General features: G+C 44.8%; 1 protein-coding gene across 10 annotated transcripts in view; it reads left to right on the forward strand.

Moving 5' to 3' along the window:
- KIAA1217 (KIAA1217 ortholog) overlaps nucleotides 1–25,930 on the forward strand; it is a 114,803-nt gene that overhangs the window by 55,944 nt on the left and 32,929 nt on the right. For 6 of the 10 annotated variants that reach the window (XM_012644355.1, XM_012644413.1, XM_012644364.1 and 3 more), the window contains exons 3-5: nucleotides 7,354–7,458; nucleotides 7,998–8,044; nucleotides 14,645–14,811. In XM_012644355.1, coding sequence (XP_012499809.1) covers nucleotides 7,354–7,458; nucleotides 7,998–8,044; nucleotides 14,645–14,811 — 319 coding nt within the window. The remainder of the gene's footprint in view (nucleotides 1–7,353; nucleotides 7,459–7,997; nucleotides 8,045–14,644; nucleotides 14,812–25,930) is intronic. The other 4 variants (XM_012644379.1, XM_012644420.1, XM_012644428.1 and 1 more) reach the window with 1 other exon arrangement.

A 25,930-nucleotide genomic window follows, 5' to 3' on the forward strand; every position in this document is an offset into this window, starting at 1 on the left:
TGAGGTTTGTTACTCATTTTACTTCTGGTTGTAGAACATCACCTGTATGTGGGCAAGGATTTTCATCTGTTTTGTTCACTTCTATATTCTTAGTGCCTGGAACACTGCCTGGTATACAGTAGGTGCTCAATAAATGTTGGTTGAATTAATGGGTGAAAGAAAGGTCACAGTGCTATAACTAGTGGAGTCAAAGCACAAATCCAAGTTAATTCCTGGCCCGGTGTTTTTGCTTCCAGTAAATTTTATTTGGTCTAGTTCTTCTGCCCTACCCTGGAACACTGTGTTCTACTCTCCTCCCCCTCCCCGCCCCCAACTAAATCCTACTATCCTCTTCAGTTCCATTCACATGTCACTTCTTAGGAGGATTTGTTCTTCCCCGGCCAACTGCTCTGTCTCCATCATCCTGGAGCACTTTGCTGCTAGCGCTGAGAGCATGGGAGCCCCACGGGCTCCTGGCTGGATTGGAGCCACTGTGCCCACCCACGCCAGGTCATCTGAAGCCTGGGGTCTGGAAGAAAGAGGTCGGCATTGTTGGTTCCCAGTGCTGTTGCGATGCTCACACTCAGAGTGGTTGTTGAAGGGAACTGTAATTGACATTGATAACCAAACATCTCCCAGGGCCTTTAGGAAAATAAACATCATCCCTTCTGAGTATGTGAAGAACTGTTTGTTAGCGGGAATACCATCATCTCCATGGCAGTCCCTCTTCACATCTCATTATAAACTTTCATTCTCGAGATGCCTCAGTGAATATAAGGAGAAAGATTAGAAATAGCTTGCTCCCCCTAGATCCTTGTGAACATAGCTTCATTTTTGCCTGTTTTTTTTTTTTTCTTTTTAATAGGTGTTCTTAAATGTGTCTGTCTTCATGCATCGTAGGTGAAATGCAGAGCATTTTGGATGAACCCTTTCAGTTTGGTCATGGCCTCTTCCCTTACTTGGAAACATAAGGAGCACAGGGATTATTTCTTCTCATTTATTGCTCTCCTCGGTTGGTCAGAAAGCAGAGTCAGTCTAGCACAGGAAATGCGAGGCTGAGAAATAGTCCAGAAACAAGAGAGTCCCATCGGGATAGTGTCGAAAGTGTGCGAGGTCCCCATCCGTAGACACAGGAAAAATCAACAGGGACCGTCCAGGTAGTATCGAAGGTGGACAGAAGTGAGGCCAGACGGCAGGGAAAGGGCTAGTGTGTATGAATAATGGAACCAGAGATGATAAAAGATTGCTATGCGTAGTGGGGATTTTGGAATTTCAGACCTGAACAGTAAAACCATTCCAGGTTAGAATTCAAGGTCAGAATATGGCTATAAAGAAGAGTTTGGGGATCCATAAGGTCGAACTTTGGAAAGGGTTCTCAGTGCGGATGTTGAAGCCACGGGAGATAGTGGCTGGCGTGGGGCAGACAGGAGTGTAGCTTCCCACGCTGGAGCCATCCAGGCGTGCGAGGGCGTTTCCTGGGTGCTGGTAGGGAACTCAGGGATGAGGAATTCGGAAGCAGGGGGGGTGTTGAGGCATCAGCAGAACAATGGATGGAGGTGCCTTTTAGGGACGACAGAACATATGCACCATCATGCTCACTCCACGAGCAGAAGGCCTGGGGAGAAATAGCAGCATTTACCATGAGCTACATCAGCGTCTCCTTAATAGATCTAGATACCTCAATGGGAAGTTAAATTTATCAGTTTCTGAAACAGCATCTTTAGTTATACAGCTTTTCCACCAGCTTTTCCACTTCAGGCAGAAAGTTCATTGCTCAGAGTCATATCTGAAGCTTTACCACAAATTCAGATGATTTGAATTCCAGTGTTTTGTTGAACTCATCTGAAAACAGTGTCTTTAATTACTTTAGGTTTTTTTTCCCCTCATACCAAAGAATCAGGGCATGAACAAACAAGGGCATAGCCTAGCTTTAAACCTGTTCACTATTCAATTCTGGAAAATGCCTTCAGCACTGCCAAGACTAAAGGGATTTAGTTCAGTTAGATTTCTCCCAGGGGAAAAAAAAATTGACAATGTGAAAAGAAGGCAGTGTTGAGGAATGATGATATTTTGCTCTTTGCTGTGTCCATAGCAGCTAGCCTGTTACCTAGCACATACTAACATATTCACTGCTGTGTGAGTTGTATTTAACTCACGCTAGTTTTGAGCCCGGGACCTCATGAAGCGTATGTAACTCACACATCTCTTCCTCTTGGGAGCCACATGAACTGTTTTTCAAGTTGCATATAACTCAAGCACAGAAAACAATAAAAAATAACCAATTTTTCATTAAATTAGAAAGGATCATTTTGTTTTCGAAGTTTTTATTCTGTTTTCATAATAAGACACTGTGGCCCCAAGGAAAAATTTTTTTTTCTAGTATGGCAGTCAATGTGTTAAGTGCTCAAAAATATTTGTTCACTGATCTATTGATGATTTATCAATTTCTAGGGGGGGAAATGAGAGAAAATGAGCAAGAACAGGAAAAAAAAAATCAGAAAGTATTAGAGCTAGAATTAAATTGAGGAAACACCTAGCGCGTACTCTCTCCGAATGCCGGTCCTGGTCACTGTGGTTTTCAAAATTAGGTTAGGAAGGTCAGTGCTCCTGGCTGAGGTTTAATCACATCAGCTTGGTTGTCTGGTTTTAGCCACTTCTTCTAGTACCTCTTTCGGACATCCTTTAGGATTCTTTATAGGGAAATTGCCAGTCTCATGCTTCTTATGGTGTTGACTTGTTTCTTAATAGCCATTAATTGACTTAGAGATATAATAAGGACTTAATTCAGGCTTAATGAGGCCTTACTCAGTACAAAGATAAGTCCCTAGTCAAAACCTAAATGTCGAAGGTGAAACTTGAATCAAAAAGTCATATACTGTGCTTTCAGATTGGTCACTAAATTTAAAAAAAATTGTATAAATGGAGTCACTGGCTAAAACTAGTCTCCCAAATACAGATTTTTTCCTTTCTCTGTCTTCAGAGGAGACCACCAGCAGTTTGGTTCTGCTTCATCTTCACAGACAGATGTGGAGTTTGCAGGAAAGCTGGTTGAAGTAGCAGGACTTTTAATACTAGACTCAGCACTTTCCTGAATTTGACTTGAATTTTGTATTAATATTATGTTTGGGCCCTGAGAAGATTCATTCAGCCAGGCTGACTTAACGGCACTAAATGACTAGTTGACTGTACGTACTAATCACATAAATATGGTTTGTGGAATGATATAAAATGGTTTATGAAATCATTTCTAAACCATCTTTTCAACAGTAATTATACCAGTCCTGTAATACCTTAAACCGAGCGATATTGGCAAGACTTAGCCTAAGCGTGTTTACTATTCTAATGATTAGCACAGAAAATCGCCATTGCAGTAAAATGACAGGGTTGTGTGCTTGTCTCTTCTTCCCCTGCATTTCACTTTTTTCCCTTTCACGTTGAAACAGACTTCATAACGTTTCGTCGTGGGAGAAGGCTGCGTAGGTTTCCAGTTGCTGTAATTGAGTTAAACCATAAAATTGTTTCCAGATTACCAACCATGAAATGGAAATACAATCTTATTTATGAATTTATAAATCAGATAATCTCCCGAAAATGAATCCTGAAACCAGAAACAGTTTGATGATTAAATAGGAGGGAAAAAGTTTTCTCATTACCATGTGTCAAAAGAATTATATTTTGATAAAGTGGTCCTGGCCAAGATGGCGGGGCGTGCGTATGTACGCAGTGCTCTGTGTATAGTGGCCTTCCCTGCACTTGGCTCTCGCCCTCGTTTCCTCGTCTAGGGGAGAGGATCGCTCCCCCTCTACTCTCAAGCATCTCAACTCTCCAGAGAGGATGTCAGATGAGCAGCTGCCTGACTCAGTATCTCTGACACATCATGTCTTTTTCCTGGTGGCCCTGCTGGTGACGTATCCTGCAAGAGGCCACCCAGGGAGCATTCACTCCCTTCCTCACAGACACAGAAAACTGAGCCAAGCACATGGGCATCTGCACTGGGTACAACACTTATGCTCCAAAACATCCAAACACTCATCCCAGCCGGTTCTGCAACTCGGTCAATATCAGCCCTGAACAAGGAGAGCGAGATGCTATTTTGGGGGTGTGTTTCTCTGCATCCTAAAACTATAATCTGGGAAAAGCCAAGTACCCGCTGAGCCAAGGAAAAATGCCAAAGTATTTGTATAAAGCCCTGTGGACTCCCATGTGGAGATAACCTGGTCTATGCTATAACATACTTTCGTTTATTTTCTTTTTTAGTTACTTTTAGAGACAGGGTCTCACTCTGTCTCCTAGGCTGGAGTGCAATGGTGCAATCATAGCTCACTGCAACCTCAGACTCCTGGGCTCAAGCAATCCTGTGACTCAGCCTCCCAAGTAGTTGGGACTACAGGCGTGCACCACCACATCCAGATAATTTTTAATTTTTTTGTAGAGACAGGGTCTTGCTATGTTGCCCATGCTGGTCTTGAATTCCTGGCCTCAAGCAATCCTTCTGCCTCAACCTCCCAAAGTGCTGGGATTACAGGCGTGAGCCACCACGCCTGGCTACTGTGCTATAACATTCTACAACTCTAACCACAACGATGAATCAGTCGAAGATCAATGTCTTTTATCTGGAATGATTTGGGTGCTTTGTTTCCATTTTTAATGCTGCCGCTCTTCTTTGGTGGACAAGGTAATGAAACCTGCAGACCAGAGAGGGCTCAGAAAGAACACTGGTTTAGCCTTGATCAGCAGCGTGCCTGTGGCCAGTGTTGGAATCCCAGGACTATCTTCTAACATTTTCCTCTTTGCAGACTCTCATTTAGTGTGTGCATAAATGAAACCTACCTATGTCTTGCATTTCTTAATATTACTGTCTCCTGCATGTACTTAGGTTGTCACCATGTCTTCATATCCCACACGCCAGGTGTATGGAACCCTTTAAGCCACTTCCTAACCCTAAAAATGTCATGCCACTTTTTTTTTTTTCCTTAAGGAAATATCCTTTGCATTTGCCTAGGATCGAGTAAGAGTAATAAACTAGTGCAACTCAGGGTAGCTCTGAATGCAACTCCACTCCCAGGGTCACTCATCTGACTTCTAGCAGTGCCAGGAACAGAGCCCCCGTGAGATGAATGCGGGTGCCGGACAACTTTCACCCGAGCATTTGCCCGAGGAAGTCATTCATGTCCCGAGAGTTTGTGTGAGTGCGTCTCTCCCAGGTGGCAGGCAGCATGATCAGTCACCACCCCCATCGTTTCGGAGGTGCCATTGTGACTTGGGTCAATCAACTTGCAATTTCCAGTAGGCATTTACTAACCTGCTTTCCTTATATGAATTTCTTGCTGATTTTTCTCTCTGGCACATGAACTGTTTTATGGGAAAGAGGACTCCAAGAACACAGGTATGAAAGGAATGTTCTATGGCTCACACATGTAGCACTGACCATATGCCTGGAAACAGTTGCAGAGTCCCTCTGTGGAGAAACATTCCCACACTCACCGTGTGAGATGTCTTCTTCGCACTCTATTAGAACAGAGAGATCATACTGTTAATACTTGAATTGTTTGGTGTTTTTCCTCCCCCTTGGTGGGTTTAAGATCATTAACTATCCAGACCGTATGCCAAGAAACTCAGTGTAGTGACAGAACCATCCATTTTAAACCAAGGGAAATGCACACAGTTCTGACGTCAGAAGCTTGTAATTGCAAAACCAAGCTCGGTGTTTCATACGGTGTAAGGGTTATATTCCAAAGGCAAAACTCAAGCCCACAAAGCTGTGTGTGGACAAAATTACCCTTGAAAATGCTCTTGATTGCCTTAAAGTTCAGGATACAGATGGTACCATCTCTCAGTAAGCCCAGCTTACCCAGTTGGTTTTTTTCTAGTGAAAGAGCAGACCATCAACTGGTATGGTTTCCATTGGGAACAGATGAGGTAGTTGGCTTGTATTTCAGAGCCACAATGTATACACGTGCTGTTCGTAGCATAGGAACCCCTGCCACTCACGCTAGAGCCCCATGGGACAGAGACCCATGGTGAGGAGTGAGGTCTCTTCTCTTGTATCAGACTCACACTGGGACACCTGCTCACGGGGACGATCACAAGGGAGAGGCCCACACTATTTAAACTGCTCCACCAGGCACGGTAGCTCATGCCTAAAATCCCAGCACTTTGGGAGGCCGAGGCAGGAGGATCACTTAGGCCCAGGAGTTCAAGACCAGCCTGGGCAACCTAGTGAGACCTCGTCTCTACAAAAAGTAGAAAAATTAGGTGGGCTTGGTGGCATACACCTGTAGTCCCAGCTACTTGGGAGGCTGAGGCAGGAGGATCGCTTGACCCCAGGAGTTTGAGGTTGCTGTGAGCTGTGATGAGGCCACTGCACTCTCGCCTGGGAAACAGCAGTAAGAGCCTATCTCAAAAGACGAAAAGCAAAAACAAAACAACAAGAAAACAAACTGGACACACACAGCACTATTCTCCCCTCTCTTCGTTGACTGTTTGGAACTACCAAGTACATATAACTGAATTCACATGAGGTGATGTTGTTTTTATACTGTATTAAAAATAATGGTGATAGTTCTATGAAACATGCATTGTCTGAGGTCTCACAGAAATGTGAGCCTCTTTCAAATGCAACGTGAACTGTAATGTAGCATCAGAGAGCCCCGAAGAGAGAGATACAGTATTTGCACAGAGTAAACACTGAAGGAATTTTTCACTAACGTCTTGAGATGACCAAGTTGTTAGGGATACTTGTTTTCGTGCTTGATCCTATAGAAGCCTCCAGGCTAAAGTTCCTACGACATTCGATCGAGAATCGTCTACCCCCAAATCATACATTGATTTCAATCATATTTTTCCACAATCTTAAAAAAAGACGTGTTTGTGTTGCCCTGAAACTGTAAAGCAAATGTTACTATACCCAGACAAACATCTCCATCATTTTCACCAAAACCATGCAGCAGCCTCCCAGCTGAGGAGCACACTTAGACGTATGTGAAACTGGGCAGCACCTGTCCTGGGATGTCACTGGTGCTAGACAGGAGCCCTTTTGTGCAGGGTGAAGTAAGGAAAGCAGAGCTGAAAGGCTCAAAAACACATGACATGCACAGCTGTTTCCGAGGGAGATGTTTTTCGGTTTCCGGGGAGGCCTGCACTGGTTTGCACAGTATCTTTGCAGTGAGGTCACTGGCTTGATGCTAAACTGTCATCATCAAATCTTGACCTCGGCTGGGGCTTTTGCAGACTGTTTATGCTCCTGAGCCGGGTTGGGTGAACTTTGGTGGCCTTCTAGGCAGGACGTTTTATAACCCTCTGGTGGATCATTTACCTAGAAAAACCAGTCTGAAAGTCAATAGAGCTTTAACAAACAATTCTCTTGTTTTGCAGAGAGAGGATGCAAGCCATGGAGAAACAGATTGCCAGTTTAACTGGCCTGGTGCAGTCTGCACTTTTTAAAGGGCCCCTTGCAAGTAATAGCAAAGATTCGTCTAGGTAAAAAAAAAAAAAAAGAAGAAAACAAACCAATGAAAAAATAATTCGATCTGTTTCTCTTTAATCATTAAGATAATTCATTCATTCAAATCCGTTTCCTTGTAATCATTTCAAGGCTGAAAATATTCACATCTGTATGAATCATGGGTGGGTTTTTTTTTTTTTTATTTGCTTTGTTTTGTTTTGTTTTGTTTTTTTCTTCTGGTGATTCTTGGTCAAATGTCACATTTTGGCCCAAGAAGGGTGAATGGGCTTCCCAGTGCATGTGGCTTCACGGACCACTCACTGCGCTGCACCTGCAACCGCCATCCTCGCGTGTCCACGTCGCCATCACCCGAAAGTCACCAGTGTGCATCCCACCCCCTAGTGTCAGGGGTACACCTGGGAAGCCTTTTCCATCCGGCCAGTCGTGGTGCTGATGCTAAAATACCTTCATCGCTTAATCTCATCGCTGCTAATTGCTTCGAGTAGTGAATGAAAGGGGAAGAAAAAAAGGCATTTGGAAACCGTATAGCTGACTCTGTTTTTCTTTTATTCAGCGAGAAAGTGACGAAAACCGCAGCCAGGAACCATGCAGACGGTGCAGGTAAGTCCGTGCTCTCTGGAGCTCCGGGAGGCCCGCGGGCCGCCTTGGATCAGCCCTGGCTGCTCTCAGAAGTATTTAACCTTTCCCAAGTCCCTAAGTCACCCATTTGGTGTGACTTCAGTGGCTTCCTGGGTACCTCCCTCACTTCCACACCTTTTCCGTAACGCTGAAGTTCCGGATTTTGTCACTGATCCAGTGAGCGAAGCTTCTCCCATCCGTCTTCATTCATTTGTTCACGTAGTCAGCCACTTACTCATTTCTGTGGCCACACGTGGGCCTCAGGAGACACAGCGCTGCCTGCGGGGAAGATGGATAATGAGACAAGTAACTTTACGTGGGCCGAGTATTAAGAAGTGCGGGGATAAATGTTTAACACATTAACGGCCATGTGAGTTGTATTTAACTCACGCTAGTTTTGAGCCCGGGGCCTCATGAATCAAAACCTGGGCAAAACCCTGCAGTTGGTTCATGAAAATCGTACTTGTTGATGTTCTTATTGTTATAATTCATATTGACAGCTTAATTCTAAAAATGTGGGTTAAATAAATAGAAGTCAATACATTTCATTTTTCTGTTTATATTTACCCTTAAATGACACTTAAGCCTGGCAAGTCAAGAAAAACGCTTTACCCTTACAAACTACTTTTTCAAGCTTTCATATTACTTTTTACATTACTAATTTGCAAGTTTTCATATTACTTTTTTATTGGGAAAAAACACAGAAAGCAATAAAAAAATAACAAATGGTTCGTTAAATTAGAAAGGATCATTTTGTTTTCAAAGTTTTTTGTTCTGTTTTTGTAATAAAACACCATGGCCTCAAAGGAAAAAAACCTTTTATTCTAGTGTGCAGTCGGTGTGTTAACCAACAAGGCTTGCTACACTGAGGGTGCGGCCCTGAGGAAGTGGCACAAACCGGGGCCCAAAGGACGAATAGGACTTAGAGGGGAGAAGAGCCATCCAGGTCAAGGGCATTTAGATATTATTCTAAGTGAAGCTACTGGAAGGTTCTACACTGGGGAAGGATGTCAGCCCAGCAGCAATCTGGGAATGGATGAGGAGAAACAAGAGCCAACAGGGAGTGACCAGGTGTCCAGGCAGGATCTGAAGGTGTCCTTGGACCAGGGTCTACTTTCTAAATGCCAACATTGCCCCGAAAGAGGACCCAGTTCCATTAGCAGTGGCGTCACTAGTGTCCGGGTCTGTGTGACGAATGTCTTCTCCTGCAGTCTCAAGAGAAGCTCCTTCGAGAAGATGAGGTCTTCCCTCCCATCGGGTTAGAAATGGAAATCTGTAGCAGGGACACGTTCAGACACTGAATTACGCAGGAAGCGTATGGCGAGTTGGGTGGAACCCCACATTTAGGGAAGCCACGTGCACAGTTGTGTGCAGCGTGGTAGAGTGGACAGAACTGGGGACTTCAGTCAGGCCCCTGGCGGTCCTGCTTCTGCACTGGTTGAGCACAGTTGAGCTGCAAAGCCAACAGGACTGCCTCGCCAGCGTTCCTGACCCTGGCAGGATGTGTTGTTTTGCTTAGAAATCAATCAGTGGCCTTGGCCGCAGCCAGAGAATTATTTCATGGAAATTGCTAAACTTGTCTTCGGTGCCGTTGCCAGTTTGCTTTGGAGACATTTATTCATTCATTTTTTTGAATGTGTTATGAACTTGAGGGATACAAGGAACCTCCTGAACACTAAAACCTTCCATCCCTCTGGAATCCATTCTAGAAATGATGAGTGTCCGATCCCATGGTTCTGATCCGTATGTGCATGCCGTTTTTCTCATTTTCTTCGTTTTGCTTTTTGTGGACTAATAATAACAGGACACGTGCTAAGTGCTTTCTCTGTGCCAGGCGCCGTGACCAGTGTTTTCACGCAGTCACTCATGGACTCTGGACACGTGTCCACACACATGGGACACACACAACACCGTCCACATGCCTGTCGTTTCACCTCATTCTTTTACATTAAGATACCCCAATCCCTTTAACGATTGTGTAGGTCGTTTCATTTCTTTGTTTTGAAAAATTTTGTAAATTTCTTCTGGGATCATGGGGCAGGAGCAAGTGTCATTTCCTTGGCTGCGTTTCCCAGAGGGGCGTCACTGAGTCCGAAGGGACAAACGGTTTCGTAGCACTGGCGATGCGCCACCGGTTTTCTCTTCCGAAAGGCTGAGCCGATGTGTGGCGCCGCCGGCAACGCACGCGTGGCCTCGCTCGCCGCGTCTCTGCTGAGCTTAGGCTTTCTTGTTCTGTTGCATCAGGGCTAGATGTTGTCCACAGGGGCTCGGTTGCCATAGCAGCCTTGTACAGTGCACAAAACATAATAATTCTTCCAGAATCCTGGGAAGTAAGCTATAAGACAAGAAGTATTATCCCTGTTCTGTAGAGGAGTAAATGGAATTATCTAGAAGTCAAGAATTGGCCAAGACTAAATGAAAGAGGGAAACCTAGACTCCCTGGTTACTTTAGGAATATGTAGTTTACTGTGGATATAAGAGAACAGAAAGAACCTCCCATCTCAAAGGCATTCCATGGGTTTTATACTCTGCGTTAGATCCTTTAACACACACGACCCTACATGGAAGAGGTTACTCTTCATATTTTATGCGGAAGGAAATGGAAGCTCAGAGAAGTTAAGTTACTCATCCAAAGCCACACAGCTCACAAGAGTAACAGCCAGTCCGGCCAGCCCCAAGCCCATGTTCTTCTTATCCCAACAAGATACATTAGATCCACATCAAATGTGCGTTTAATAAGATTCATCTTAAGAGAAAACTGGCCAAGATAAATTGCCTGGAGGGGGTAAAGTACGCAGAAAGGAATGAGGCTCTGGGGACAAGCTGTGTGTTGACTGTCCTTTCTAGGCTGGGCACGTGGAGAGCAGAATGCGACCCCCGCCGTGCGCGGGCCTGGTGGGTGGATCCCAGGTCTTGTGGATCTAATTTGAATGGGACCTCGTTTGCCACTTGGGGTCCCCACCCACCAGATGTAGCTCCATGATGAATCTAGAATTCAGGGCACTTGCCTGGAGAGCTCAGCCAGCCGCAGCTGCCCCCCTAACTCCCAGCCCAGCCTTCTGCACCTGCTGAGACCCCCAGTGAGGAGGGGCCGGCTGGCCGGGGGTCCTCCCACCCACTCTGCTCGGAGAAATAATAATCACAGCTAACTGCGGCCAGGACTTCATCTCTGCCGGACCCTGGGCTGAGCAGTTCACATGTGTTCTGTTAGCCCACACGGTGACCCTTACACCCATTCTACAGATCGGGAAACTGAGAGAGAGGTTAAGTTACTTGCTTGAGGTCACACACTAAGAACTGGCTACTGAGAATGATTCCCAGGTTTCCGGTTTAAATAATTGAGTGGATAATAGTGCTAAAATTAGGACCACAGAGACAGAAAGAGGTTTGGGGAAGATGAGTGGAAATCATGAATTTGACCTGCTTATAGGAAAGTCCAGTAGTGAGGGGGCGTTATCGGTGTGTGGATCTGAAGAGGACCGCGTGCTGCAGATGAGGATGTGGGAGCCCTCGGCAGGTGGTGGCAGCAGATGCGATCTCCCTAGGAAGCAGAAGACACCCAGGACGCCAGAATTTAAAAGGGCGACAGAGGAAGGAGTTAGAAAAGAGATCGACTCATAAAGAGCAGCAGAGAGGGCAGAAGATGAAGGAGAGGAAAGTTTCAAAGTGACTAAAAAGGAAAGAAGTGACTGGCAAGGCTCAGCGTCACATTGAAGCGAAGTCACGTCAGTCCTGGAGAGCATCCGTGGGGTTGACAGCTACCATGTCACCGATTCCCTTATAAAGAGCCATTTCCATAAATGATGGAGCTAGAAACCAGACGTAATGGATTAAGAGGTTATAGATGAAGACATTTGAAAAATGAATGTAGATTCCATATAGAAATTTGGTTGTGAAAGATATTTTTTAAACCAGTTATTCAGGCATTCAACTGTCACATCTGATATGTAGACGCGAGCCTCTCCTCCATGAAATAAAATTTTGGTGACTGGGTGCGGTGGCTCACACCTGTAACCCCAGCGCTTTAGGAGGCTGAGGCGGGAGGATTACTTGAGGTCAGGAGTTCAAGACCAGCCTGGACAATATAGCAAGACCCCATCTCTACAAAAAATAAAAAAATTAGCCAGGTGTGGTGGCACATGCCTGTAGTCCCAGCTACTCTGGAGGCTGAGGCAGGAGGATTGCTTGATCTTAGGAGTTTGAGGCTGCAGTGAGCTATGATGATGCCACTGCACTCCAGCCTGGGTGACAGAGTGAGATCGTGTCTCAAAAAGAAAAACAATAAAGGACTGGTGAGGTGTATTGGTGCCTTCAGAAAGTGCAAAGAGAAAGAGGGATGAGGAAGGAATGCGTGCCTTCCTGTGGCTGAGGAATCGGAATGGTTCTTACCAGAGAGTGGCTAGCTAGCGCAGCGTCCTCTTTGTTGGAGAAAGACCTTGGTGGTATCATTCGTTGTACACATGCTATTGCGTGTTGTGAGTGTGTGTGTGTGTGTGTGTGTGTGTGTGTGTGTGTGTGTGCGTGCCTGTGCCTCTCCGTATAGGGAGTGAGGATAAAGTAATTTGACTGACTGTGAAAGGAAAACTTGCAATTGATCATGGTCCCATCTCAGAATAATTGACATCGGAAGACACTAAGTTAATTCTAACGCGCAGCTGTCATTGGAAATGTGATTGGATATGCTCAGTACCTTTGCAATAGGAGAACATCCTTTTGAACATGCAGATAGCCAACCTTGTTCTTTTGAGGGTGATTTTTATCCGGGGGTTGGTGGCAGTAGGAGAACAACCAGAAGTTGATCCGAGCCATGACTGGTGATGGTGTCAGTGACCGTATGACAAAAAGCTCACCGTCTGGTCTGCCGGGGCTCCCTTGTCCACCTTTTAAATTGCCTGCTGGCCTGCTCTGCCGACTCCCTCAAGGGGGCCATCGGAGGGGCTGGCGCCGTCTGGACGGTCGTCCGAGGGTGAGGGGCGGGTTGAGCCATCAGCTCCCCACTGGTGTTGCTGGGGCCCAGCAAGGAGGAGGACAGTTTGCGGAGCCTCCTCTGCCGCTGGCACGCCACCTCCAGCCCGTGGCAGCAGCTGCACTGACGCTTTGCCAGGGTGTGTGCGCTGGGGAGGGATCGCACGGTGGCCGCGCCAGGTTGGAGAGGCAGGCTACCACGCCGTAACCGTTCCGGGCTGTGCAAGTAACCGGCCACGTGCTGTCCCGCGAGGCCAGCCTGGGCTGGGACAGAGATTCCACCCTCCCTTTACAGGAAGGAGAACTGAACAGAAGTGTGTGCACAGGTAACGTGGATCCGGCACTTACCCCAGGGGCCCGTTCCCTAGAATCGCGTTGTCCTGAAAAGAAAACAGCGCTTTATTTTCATTCCTGTACCTCAAACCCTGCTGATCCCGTACGGCCCACTTGGGGTTCTTTTTGAGTCATTTCAAAGGCAAACTTGGTGACATCAGGCCCTTCCCAGGTAGACTTATGAAATACAGGAGGATTATTTAAGTTGAATTCAAGGAGCAAATGTTTAGGGTAGCTGGAAAACAATGTAGGAAGAGTTGCTGTCTGTTGCCTTTTTTTGATTCCTCTCCTGAAGAATTTTTGCATCACGCCTTATTTTCTTAGCAAAGGGGATGTGTGCAGAGAAGTCCTGCATCTTTGGGTTTTGGAAACCCGAAGGGATTCAGGACGGTACCCAGTTCTTACTCATGTCCCCTTGGTGATCAGTCGATCACCGATCTCCGCCCAGAAATAAGGCGCATGTCCTTAGGGTACGTCAGCCATGCAGGAAACAGTCATGTAAGCACTATGTTAGGTCTCAGAATTTAAAAATTATTTTTATTATGAAATTATAGATATTCACTATACAGATTTAAAAATACAAAAAAAAGTAATAAAAAATGTGAAACTTATATTGGAAAACAAACAGCTAGAGAAACTGTTAAAACTTTGTCGTATAGACTTCTAAACTTTTCTCTGTGCAAACCTGTGTGTTTAAAGGTAGATAGGGCTGGGCGCGGTGGCTCACAGCTGTAATCCCAGTGCTCTGGGAGGCCAAGGCAGGAGGATCACTTGAGGTGAGGAGCTCGAGACCAGCCTGAGCAAGAGCGAGACCCTGTCTCTGCCAAAAATAGAAAAATTAGCCGGGCATGGTGGCACACACCTGTAGTCCCAGCTACTCAAGAGACTGAGGCAGGAGGATCGCTCCAGCCCAGGAATTTGAGGCTGCTGTGAGCTATGATGACACCACTGCAGTCTAGCTGGGGCAAAAGAACAAGACTCTGTGTCAAAAACACGAGACAGACAGACAGACAGATAGATGGGTAGATGGGAACATAGGCAGCTTCCTTAACATGGCATCGTGCTGTCGTGCTGCTCTGTGGCCCGCCTTCCTCTGGCACCAAACTTCTAGAACTTCTGGAGTTTTACAGACTGCGCACTGTAACGTTGCATGGTTTATCATTTTTTCTTAATGAAAGAAATGAGTGTTTTTAGAGTTACCCAGTAACCTGCGTTGGGACGGGACCTGTAGCTTGGGCTTTCGTTTCTGGCCTTCTTAGGTGCTCTGCTGCTCTTTTCTTGTAGGAACTCCCCACGTGTCTGGAGGGAAGACCCACGGCGCCCTGGAGTCCACGGTGCCACCCGGCCAGCCCCCGCCTGCGGGCACCTCCACCCTCCACGCGAGCCTGCTGGACATGAGGCGGAGCGTGGCCGAACTCAGACTCCAGCTGCAGCAGATGCGGCAGCTCCAGGTACGGGCGCTGTTCCCCGGAGACGGCATCCTCTGACTTAGCCGCCCCGGGTCAGCTTCCTCCTCCTCTCTCTCACCTCCTCCCACATCCTCAGCTCCCCTGCGCCTTCCCTGGGCTCTGTCTAGCATCCTTCGCCCAGGGCTAACTGACAACCTGGAGAGTAGAGCCGTAGCGACCTGGTGTCCTCTCTCATATGCACAGTCCTGGTCTAGAGGCACCTGCCGTGACCGTAGTCAGTCTACGACACCTTCTTTAAGCTGTGCATGCTTTTACCAGGAAGAAACTATTCAACATCTGCTTTTGGAAAAGAGTGTAATGGAGGGAAGCCCCTTTGGAACACGCCAACAGCCGGTTCAGGCTGCCTGCTGACAGCGTGTGGGCGCCATCCTCTGCAATGAGAGGGCCAATGGGTGGACATTTGCCCATGTCTTTTTTTTTTTTTTTTTTTTTTTTTTTTTTTGCAAGGAAGTGTGATGTGTTTAGAATGATGAGTTTAGAATAGAACATGAAACCATAAGAAAAAAAGCCACCACGGATGATTTGTTAAGAAACACATCTGCATTTCGTTTGGAGAGTGAGATCCATCTTTTCCTTGCCCTTGTCCACTGTGAAGGAATATATGGGCTATGTGGGAGTCAGAGGGGATGGAACATGACCCCTCATGTCATGAATCTTGGTCTGCAAATCCCATAAATGTGCCAAAGCAGAATATGCAGTCTCCTTGTTGTCACTGAGAAGAAGGTGTGTCTGTGCGTCTCTGTATGAGGTCCCAGTTCTACTTCCCCTCCAGTGTGCCAGTGGCATGAGCCCTACATTTTTCACTACCCGATGAAAGCTAAGAAAACAATTTCCCCTTACCCTCTGCCTCCCAGAGAACAAACACAAGGGCAGCTGGTTTGAGAGACCTGCCCCGAGGCCCCCGCCTGGGTCTTGAGAGTGCGTAGAAAGCTGGGCGCAGTGGCTCACGCCTGTAATCCCAGCAATAGGAGGCAGAGGTGGGAGGATCACTTGAGGCCCGGAGTTTGAGACCAGCCTGGGCAACATAGCGAGACCCCCACCCCATCTCTAAAAACATAAGAAAAATTAACTGGGCGTGGTGGAGCACACTTATAGTCCCAGTGAGTCGGGAGGCTGAGGCAGGAGGATCGCTTGAGCCCGGGAGTTTGAGGCTGCAGTGAGCTGTGATCACACCACTCCTCTCCAGCCTGAGTGACAGAGCGAGCCCCCGCCTCTAAAAATTAAAAAAAAAAAAGGAGAGAGAGTTGATTGAACAGATCACACTGCCCAGTGCCAGATCTCCCAAAGCTGCTGTCTCTCAGGAAACGTCCCAGACACTTGGACATCACATGCAAATTCATTTAAATCTTCTGAGTCACGCCTTCGACAAAATTCCCCATGCTTTGCGTTAGCTCTTCATGGCTTTACAATTTTAAAAACACTTTGCAGTGAAATGCAATGTACAGGTTGGGCTGGGGTTGTATGCAGAGGTGACAAAGTCACATGTCTTCAGTGGCCAGGCAGTAACAGCAAGTGAAGCAGGAGAAGGACAATGGGAAATTAGCCCCTTTAAAGGACAGTCGCCACTCAGTTCCAGCCAGCTCTTAACCGGATGGAATTAGAGTCCAGTGTTCTATTCATAGATGTTTCAATATTGTAAGCAAATCTGGAAATACGGGTTTTATATGAATTATCTCTATTTTAAAATGTTGGTAAGTAGTTAAAAACCAATTACTTAGTACTCTGCAGGCCATGGAACACATCTGCCAGCCAGAGGCTGAGGTCTCCTCCCAGCTTACCTAGGGTTTCTGGAGGGTCAGCCCCTCCTCCCCTGCGCCTGGCTTTGGCGCCATCTACTGGCCATTTGGGAATTGTGCTGTCCTGATTAGACGCTCACAAGGAAAATAAATGTATCATTTGTCTGGAAGTACCTAACTGCTCTCAAAAGTGAACATTTGTTGGTGTGCAGACAAGATGGAATTGCTTTAGCATAAATATCACACTCCCACCCTGGATAATTCATAGGTGTCAGAGGTGAATTTGGTACCAAGGCTATGTTGTCTGTGGCTATAGCATCACCCTGTTGGTGGCTGGCATCATTTCGCCCTCCTAGCTTGGAGGGATTTCCCATAACTGGCCTCTGCTTGCAAAACCCTTGAACTGTAGCGTCTCAGTGCAGAAGAGAAGCTTTCTTAAACAAAGAAGTTCCTTGGTCAAGGTCTAGGAATGCTATCTTAACCACACAAGTTTCTTTATTGTTCAACTTTTCTGGCTTTCTGGGAAAATAAAGAACAATGAACAAATGTGCTTTTGAGCTCGGGAGTTGGTGCAGTTCTAAGTAGCAGACACACAGGGAAAGCACTTTGTTTCCTAACCTGGCTCTATTGTTTCTGCCTCTGTCTTCGTATTCTCGGGGTCCCATGTAGCTTTCTTCCCGCTCAAACTTCTGCCTTTTCAATCCGGGGAGTCTATTTAAGATAAAAACAGTTTAGGATAATTAAGCTATTTCAGCACCAATGCTCCTTCAGCACATGTATTATTTTACCCCAAAAATGAAGTGCAACCCCAGAGTGGTTATAAGTCCGGTAATGGAGCTATCATTGGAGATACACGAAACTCTCTAGAATAGCCTCAAAAGAGCAAAAAATTAAATTAGAAATTCAAATGTTCTTTGAATTGTGTGATAAAATAGTGAAACTGAATGAAATCGTTTGTGCTTGGCAGCCGGCTGTAGTAATTAGATAATTAAATCATCGGAAAATCCTAGACTGTATAGCATATCCTATTTGAACACTTCGTTTTCAGAATTGATGGATTATTCTCATGAATAGAAGTTCGATGCAGACACAGTGGGGTGGGTAGATTTCAATGGGGCAAAAGTAATGTCAAGGGAGGCAAAAGGGACCTAAATAGAAGGTCAAGAAAACCCTGTTTATATCATTCTCTGCTCTCCAGTTTCCCATGAATTATCCATCTAAGGATCGTTCTCAGTCCTGGCTACTCATTGGAATTAGCTGAGGCCCTGAACAAAAATGCCAGTACCAGGTATCACTGCCAGAGTCTGACTTCATTGGTATGGACCAAATGGAGGGTAGGCAGTGGTGATTCTAGAATGTTCCAGGATAAGAACTAATGCCCTCAGGTGTTATGAATGCTCAGTCCATTGAGATCCCTCCTGGAAATGTTGAGATCAGTCAACTGTCACCAAGGGTCAAGCGGAAACAGACGAGGTATCCACTGTCCCATGAGTGCAGAAGACACACCTGGTGACTAAAAGCTGACTTTCAAATAAAGCATCTCGTTCCTAGTGGCTAATTGGGTGTGTTCTCTGCTTAGTGACAATGGGTACAAGAGCTGTGTGGAGCTTCTGTAGTGTTAGGTTCCCATCCCCAAGTGACAGTCGGGTCTGTGATTAGCTGGCAACAGTGGAAAAGGGTCTCGTCAAGGTCTTGCATGTAACAAATGTTCTCTTCAAAAGAAAATCATCTTTGTCCACTGCCTTTCCTGGTAGGATTTAGAAAAAGGCCCACTTTTTCTACATAGTGAGCAACGTCTTTTCCCCAAAATGCCATAGTACTTGGATTTTACCAAAGTAATCCCCTATCTATGGAAGTGACTGCATTTCTTCCCCTCTCTGTGGGCTGAGGAGAGAGAGAAGCTTCTGGAAGACATGGTACAAGCCCTGTGGAGGTCTGACAAGACTTGGCCTGAAGAGAGAATGGATACATCCCACTTCTCTAATCCCCACAATTTTTTTCTTGGACCTATTTCCTTATTCTGCTTCTTGATAAATAAATAAAAAAAAAATGTGTTACTCTGAAATTAGTGTTACATTTTTTAGGATTCCTTAGAATCTGCTATCTTTTCCCAGGAGAGAGAGGAGATAAAAATATCAAAATAAAACATAAATGTAATAGTACATAGAGTCCTTGTATTTGAAATGATAAAATCCAACAGAGTTAGCTCAATGTGTCTTTTTATGAGATAGTGCCTCATGGGAATGTGCCAGAGGGTCATTTACCTTGTGACATCAGAAATAATGGCCACAGATCCCTGAGAAAAGACTGTTTTTCCTCTGCCAGGCAGAAATAATAAATGGACCTAGTACGGGGTTGATGATCAGGCTGCCGTACGACGCACTAAGCTCTAGTGGGAGTTTCAAACAGCAAGAGACTCTCTAAGATGGGGAAACAGCACCTGTTGACAGGAAGCTATGGCGAGGCGTTTTTTGTCTTGTTCTCTGAAGCCTGGGGGAACTTATCCAGGTGGTCAGGAGTCACTCCGGGGTCAGACTATCATCGTGAAACTTCCTGATTTGTGGCATAACCACTGTTCAGTGTCACCGCTACACAGCAAAATCAGCCCGATTATGTTACCCACTGTTGGCAAGACCGGAAGTCTTAGATTTTACCTAAGAAATCAAGATTGAGTCTGTGAGATATAGGCCATTCTCAGATGGGTGGAATTAAGTTTAGCCATCTCCTGGTTTCTTCATGAAGTGATATGGATAACTTGTTTGGTCCAATTAAAATTTTAATGGCCGAAAACATTATTTCTGTCTAAGTGTGCTTATAAAAATGTCAAGGCATTTTCAATAAATTATGTTTCCAGCTATGGGGCAATAACTGCAACTCCACTTGTCTTCCTACTGTTGACAACTAGAAAACTGGAAAATAAACAAATGTATGAAACAACTATTTTCAGAAGTTGGACAACAGACAACCCAGGACTGTGATTAGGAGAATGAAGATAAACCTACAGTTGACGTAGCTTTCTGCCTGGAGGCACTTTTCAAATCTTAATGCAGGGAAAGGATGACCCAAGTGTGGCATTGACGGTCTTACTGAGTCGAGGAGATAAGATCAAAGTTTGGAGAACGGAAACAGCTAGAATGTGTGGACTAGAGTACCAAATAGGAGAAAGCTCTGCAGAGAAAGAACTATATAAATAAGTGGGTCTGTTACTGAATAATAAGCCAAGCATGTGTACTGCACAAGACCACTAAGGTGTCAAAGACCTGGGGGGGCTATAAGCTAAAAAATCCCAGAGCTCACACAGGCCTGGAATGTGTTCAGTTTTGACAAGCAAGAGTGCAGAGGCCTTGCTGAGCACCTGGGCATTTAGTCGAGATCAGAGAGAGGCTATGCCTCAGTCTTAGAACGAAACTAGCCCCAGAGTAAAGACTACCCTAGTTTTACCCTAACAGCTTAAAAATGAGCCTCTAAAGGACAATTGATTCACAAGAAATTGAATTGTCTGCCAGAAAAAGTCCAAAATCTATAAAGAAAAACAACATAATTCAAAATTCTATGCCCAACATCCAATCAAAAATTACTAGACATATGGCTGGTTACAGTGGCTCATGTCTGTCCTCCCGGTACTTTGGGAGGCTGAGGAAGGAGGGTCGCTTGAGGCCAGGAGTTCAAGACCAGCCTGGGCAACATAGTGAGACCCTGCCTCTACAAAAACATTTAAAAATTAGCTGGATTTCATTCCAGCCTGGGCAACAGAGCAAGACCCTGTCTCTTAAAAAAAAAAAAAAATTACTAGATTTGTGATGTTGCTGAAAAATGTGATCTATTACCTTAGGAAAAATCAGTCAGTAGAAACCAACCAGAAATGACAAGGATCATGAAGTCAGCAGCAAGGACTTCAAAGCCGCTATTATAGTTATTCTCAAGGATTTAAAGGAAAATGTGAACATAATGAGGTAAAAAAAAAAAAAAAAAGGAAGATATAAAAAATGTCCAAGTGGAGCTTTCAAGAGCTGAAAAACACAATATCTGAATGAACTTAGAAGATTTATCACTGCCCAAACAAAATATCAGTTGATGTGAAAACATAGCAGTAGAAACTGTCCAAACTGAAGTACAGAGAGACAAGAGACTGAAGAAAATGAACTAAAATCTAGTGACCTGTGAAACAATATTAAGTGGTCAAGTAGGAAGAGAAAAATATTCAGAGATGATGGCTAAAATTTTTTCCAAATTTGCTAAAAAAGCTGTAAACGTGCAGACCAAAAAAGCTCAGTAAACCCCTAGAATGGTAAACACAAAGGAAATCACACCAAAGCATATTGTAATCAAAATGCTAAAAAAAAAAAAAACACGAAACAGGGATAAATAGAAAAATCTTAAAAGCATTAGGGGGAGGGGTGACCCATTATATACAGGGAAACAAAAGGATTAACACTGACTTCTTATCAGAAACAAAAGGCAAATCAGAAGACAATGGAAAGACATCTTTAATGTATTAAAAGGAAAAAGCTCTTTTAGAAAACAGGACGCTTCCCAACTTATTTTATGAAGCCAGCATTACCCCAAGAGCAAAACCAGACAAAGATATTATAAGAAAAGAAAACCACAAACCAATATCCCTCATGAAAACAGATGTTATAAATCCTTAACAAAATATTAGTAATTGAACCTCGTAGTATATAAAAAGGACAATACATTATCCCAGGGTTTTATCCCAAGAATTCAAGGTTGTTTTAATATGAAAATAATCAATGTTTTTGACCTTATTAACAGAATAAAGGTAAAAAATCATATTGTTTCAATAAATGCAGAAAAAGCATGATTCAAGGATAAAAACACTTAATACTTTAGGAGTGGAAGGAAATTTCCTTAACCTTATGAAAGGTATCTGTGAATAACCCACAGAAAACATTATAATTAACAAAGAAACACTGAACCTATTCCCCATAAAATCAGGAACAAAGCCAAGGAAACCTGCTCTCACCTCTGCTTAACGCCGTGCTGAAGATCCTAGCATGTACCTAAGACTAGAAAAAGAAGAACAGGCATGCAATTGGGAAAGTAAGAAGTGTAATTGACTTTACTTATGAATAACGTGATTGTATACATATAAAATCAAAAAGAATCTACCAAAAAAAAGTTCCCAGAAATAAGTGAACTTAGCAAAACTGCCAGTATCAAGTCAACATATAAAAATATTGAAATGTTAATATATCTGTACAACGGAATCCTACTCAGCATTAAAAAGAATGAATTACTGAAACACTCAACAGCGTGACTGGATCTCAAAAACAATGCGCTGAACAAAAGAAGCCGACACAAAGCGCATATAGTATGATTCCATTTGTGTATTGTTCTAGAACAGGAAGAACTCATCTGTAGTCACAGAGAGCACACTCGTGGCTTCCTTGGGTCGGAGGTTGGGGATTGATTGCCAAGGGTCCCAAAGGAACTTTTTGAAGTGATTAAAAAAAAAAACATTATCTATCTTTTCAGTGATGGGTACATTGGTGTATACATTTGTCAAAACTGACTTAACTGTACTTAAAATGGGTATGTTTTATTGTTTGTAAACTATACCTCCGTAGAGTGGATTTTAATAATTGAAATGTAGGTATCACCTCCTAAGCAGAAATCAACTTAATGATTTGAGCCGCTAATAACTAATTTATTCAAAGCAGTTAGAGAGATGTACAGTGACATCCTGGCTTCAGCACTTCTATTTGCACTCTGCTGGGATGGACAGGGACACCGTCCTGCAACCCAGAGGCAGCGGCAGCAACGCCAGGCCGGGAGGGTTGGGGGAACAGAGGAAAGAGGACAGAGAACCTGTGCAAACGTTATCCGTTCATGAGTCACTCCCCGTTGCTCCTGTGCCAGCTGGCGTGCCATGACAAATCCCCTCCTTAGTACCCTCAGCGGGATCCCATAAAGCCCTTTTTTCTAGAAAGGGCGATACAAAAGCCTCGAATTCAAAGAGAGATTCTCGCTCTCCTCTCCTTCTAGTAGAATAAGTTGGGTTACGTTTAGATTTTACTTGCAGTTGTACCTTAACAGTATGTTTGTAGCCTTCTCAGAAACGTCATATTGAGATTCATTCATTCACAAAGACAGTCGACCTATGAACAACATCGGGGTTGGGGGCACTGCCCCCCCCATGCAGTAAAAAATCCATTTATAACTTTTGACTCCCCCAAAACTTAACTACTAATAACGTACTGTTGACTAAAAGCCTTACCAGTAACATAACCAGCCGATTAACACATATTTTGTATGTTGTATGTATTCTATGCTATGTTCTTATAGTAAAGTAAGCTAGAGAAGAGAAAATGCTATTAAGAAAATCATAAGGAAGAGAAGATATATTTATTGTTCATTAAGTGGAAGTGGATCATCTTCAAGGTCTTCATCCTTATCATCCTCACATTGAGTAACAGAAGAGGAGGGATGGGTCTTCCTGTCTCGGGGGTGGCAGAGGTGGCAGAAAGTTCGTGTGTAAGTGGATCCACACTGTGCTCGTAGCTGGGAATTAAATATTGACAAAAAAGCAACTTGAGGTGGTGGGAAATGACTGGGTTGAGTTCAAAAGACCTGGTTCTAGTCCTGACTGTGCCCTATAACTGTAGAGTGACCCTGAGCAAGTCATGTGACCTCTCAGGGCCTCTCTTTTCCCGTCTTTCAAATGTCACTTTTAGGAATTTTAACTATTCCAGCAATGATTTCTAGTTTGATAGCCATTGTCAATATCCACTGCTAACCAGACCCTGGCTTTACGTGAGCTTGTCTGTAGGACTTGGGCAGGAGGTTAATTGCGCCACTGTGCCCCACAGGTCGTGGCACGGTGCCATCGCCTGTCCATTCCACAGCCCTTAGTCCATGATGCCATCCTTGGAGGCAAATCAGAGTCACAGGAATTTTAGAAATTCCCAGTGCTCAGACTGCACCTCAGACCAGTTAAATCAGCATCTCTCAGGGGTGAGATGCAGGTGTTTGGAACTTTTAGACCCATTTAACACATTAACTGCCATGTGAGTTGTATTTAACTCACGCTAGTTTTGAGCCCGGGGCCTCGTGAGGCATATGTAACTCACACATCTCTTCACCTTGGGAGCTGCATGAACTATTTTTCAAGTTGCATATAACTCATGCACAGAAAACAATTAAAAAAAAACATTTTTTTGTTGAATTAGAAAGCATCATTTTGTATTTTCAAAGGTTTTATTCTATTTTCATAATAAAACACCATGACTCCAAGGAAACATTTTCCTTTCTATTGTGGCAGTCAATGTGCTAATGATCTACTCATTTTCCCTTAGATACTAGTCATCACTCATTTCCCTTTCCCTTCAGAGGCGGTAGCTCTGTGGGATTTGATACATGGCCATGAATTTGAGCATACTGTTTTGATAGCAGGTAGTGTTGCACGTGTATTTATTTGACCTATACTTACGGTGCTGACCTGTAGGCCTGCTGCAGCCCCTTCCCATCAGGGCAAGGAGTGGGTCCTGAGAGCTGAGCCCAGGGCATATCTGAGTCCATGGGTCACCGCATATTTCTACCATTTTGAAAAAACTTTTGGATTCTCCATTATTGCCTGTTATTATCAACATCATTGCTCGATTCAGTTCATTCGTTCCACAGATATTTATTAAGTTTCTACTACGTGCCAGGCACAGTGTTCTAGAGAGTCAGTGGAGAGCAGAAATTAACCAGATGGAGGGAAAAGCATTCTAGGAGGTAGGACTGGCAGGTGCAAAGGCCCTGTGGCAGAAAGAAGCCTGGCCTTCGGTAGAACTGAAAGGATGTGTGTGGCTGGAGCAGAGAGTGCCGGCTGCGTGAGCCGCGTGGGAAGGAGGCAGACTGCCCAGCACCTGGCGGACAGGCTGTAGCTGCAGAGGAAATTAGAGGAAGTCATCCTCTGCATACTGTCTCCAAAAATGGGGCCTTTTAGCAAAATATTGACTGACTGTGGTTTTTAGGACCACAATAAAAAGACATTAGCAAAAGCAGTGTGAGAGCATGACTCTGAGTCATACAGAGAAAGTAACCCAGGAGAGGCTCATTTTTATTGGTTCCAACCCAGACAAAACTGCGGGCCTTACCACCAGGTTCACTCTCCCTGATAACAATAGCTGCTGTGCTAAGGGCTAGATCGGTGCCAGACACTATCGTAACCACTTTATTTTATTGTCTCGTGAGACTCCATGACCAACCTATGAGCTAGGAGCTGTTCCTCCCCTTCCGGAATGGATGGACACACAGATTACTAGCCTGCCCACAGTCACACGGCTACAAAGTGGTAAAGCTAGACATTGAACCTAGGCCATCTGTCTAGAGGCCAGTCCATCATCACGCAGTGCTGACGTTGGGACCTAATGGTGTCCCCGCTCGTGGCCCGTGTTGCAATGTTTTGTCTGTATTCAGAGAACATGGAGGGCACGGTGTGGTTTCCAGCAGGCGGTGACACAGTTAGATTGCGTTTCCCTTCGCTTTGCACAGATGACAGACAGTGGACACGGACACCATCACTCCCACGAGGTGACATATGCTCGTAAACCAGTCCACGAAACCAGGAAACAATTGAAATTCGCTAATTGCCATTTCAGGGGGGCTTGAGGGATAATGGAACAGGCAGAATGTAATTACTGTTATTGAGGCCGATGGAGTGAATTCGCTTGACGGATGTGCTGTTAGACAATTGTCCTGCCCCAAGGACTCAAGTGTTTGACTAGATTCTTGTGAAACCCAGAGTGAGCTCCCACATCCTGCACTCTCTGGGATGAGAAACAAGAATGTTCTGGAAGCTATATGGAACTTGTGGGCTTCTGTACTGACAAGCAACCTACCTGAAATCCAGGGATATTAATACATTGTCAAGAGCCTTGGGCTAATCTGGAATCATGACCGTTTCTGCCGTCAACGTCCATGCTGGCGTCCACGCACACTACTGCCTAAGGGTCTGTGATTCCATGGTGTTTGGTCCATGGAACCCAACGAACAAGAGGGACACAGACCCTCTTTATAACTTATACTCTGAAATATTCCGTAGCCAAATCACCATTTGTTGAGTACCTATTCTGTGGCAAGCAGTATTTCCTGTAGTTGTCACAATAGCCCCGACAAGGAAAGCGCGTCCCCCAGGGAGTCTAAGTAACGTACGCAAGGTCTCACAGCGATGTAGGGAGAGGGTATGGTGTGTCATCCAAAGTCTTCTTGGCCCCAAAGCTGGGGCTCTTGGCTGTTGCTATAAAAATATGTCCATGAGAGTTTATGCCTGTTGTCTAAGATGCACTGACCAGAGTACAGAAATAATCCTGTTTTTTGCAGACATAGACACCAATGTCTGGTTGTCGGTCAGCTGCTAA

Source organism: Propithecus coquereli, unplaced genomic scaffold (assembly GCF_000956105.1).
Source record: "Propithecus coquereli isolate 6110/MARCELLA unplaced genomic scaffold, Pcoq_1.0 Scaffold103, whole genome shotgun sequence".
In the NCBI taxonomy this organism is placed as follows: domain Eukaryota; kingdom Metazoa; phylum Chordata; class Mammalia; order Primates; family Indriidae; genus Propithecus; species Propithecus coquereli.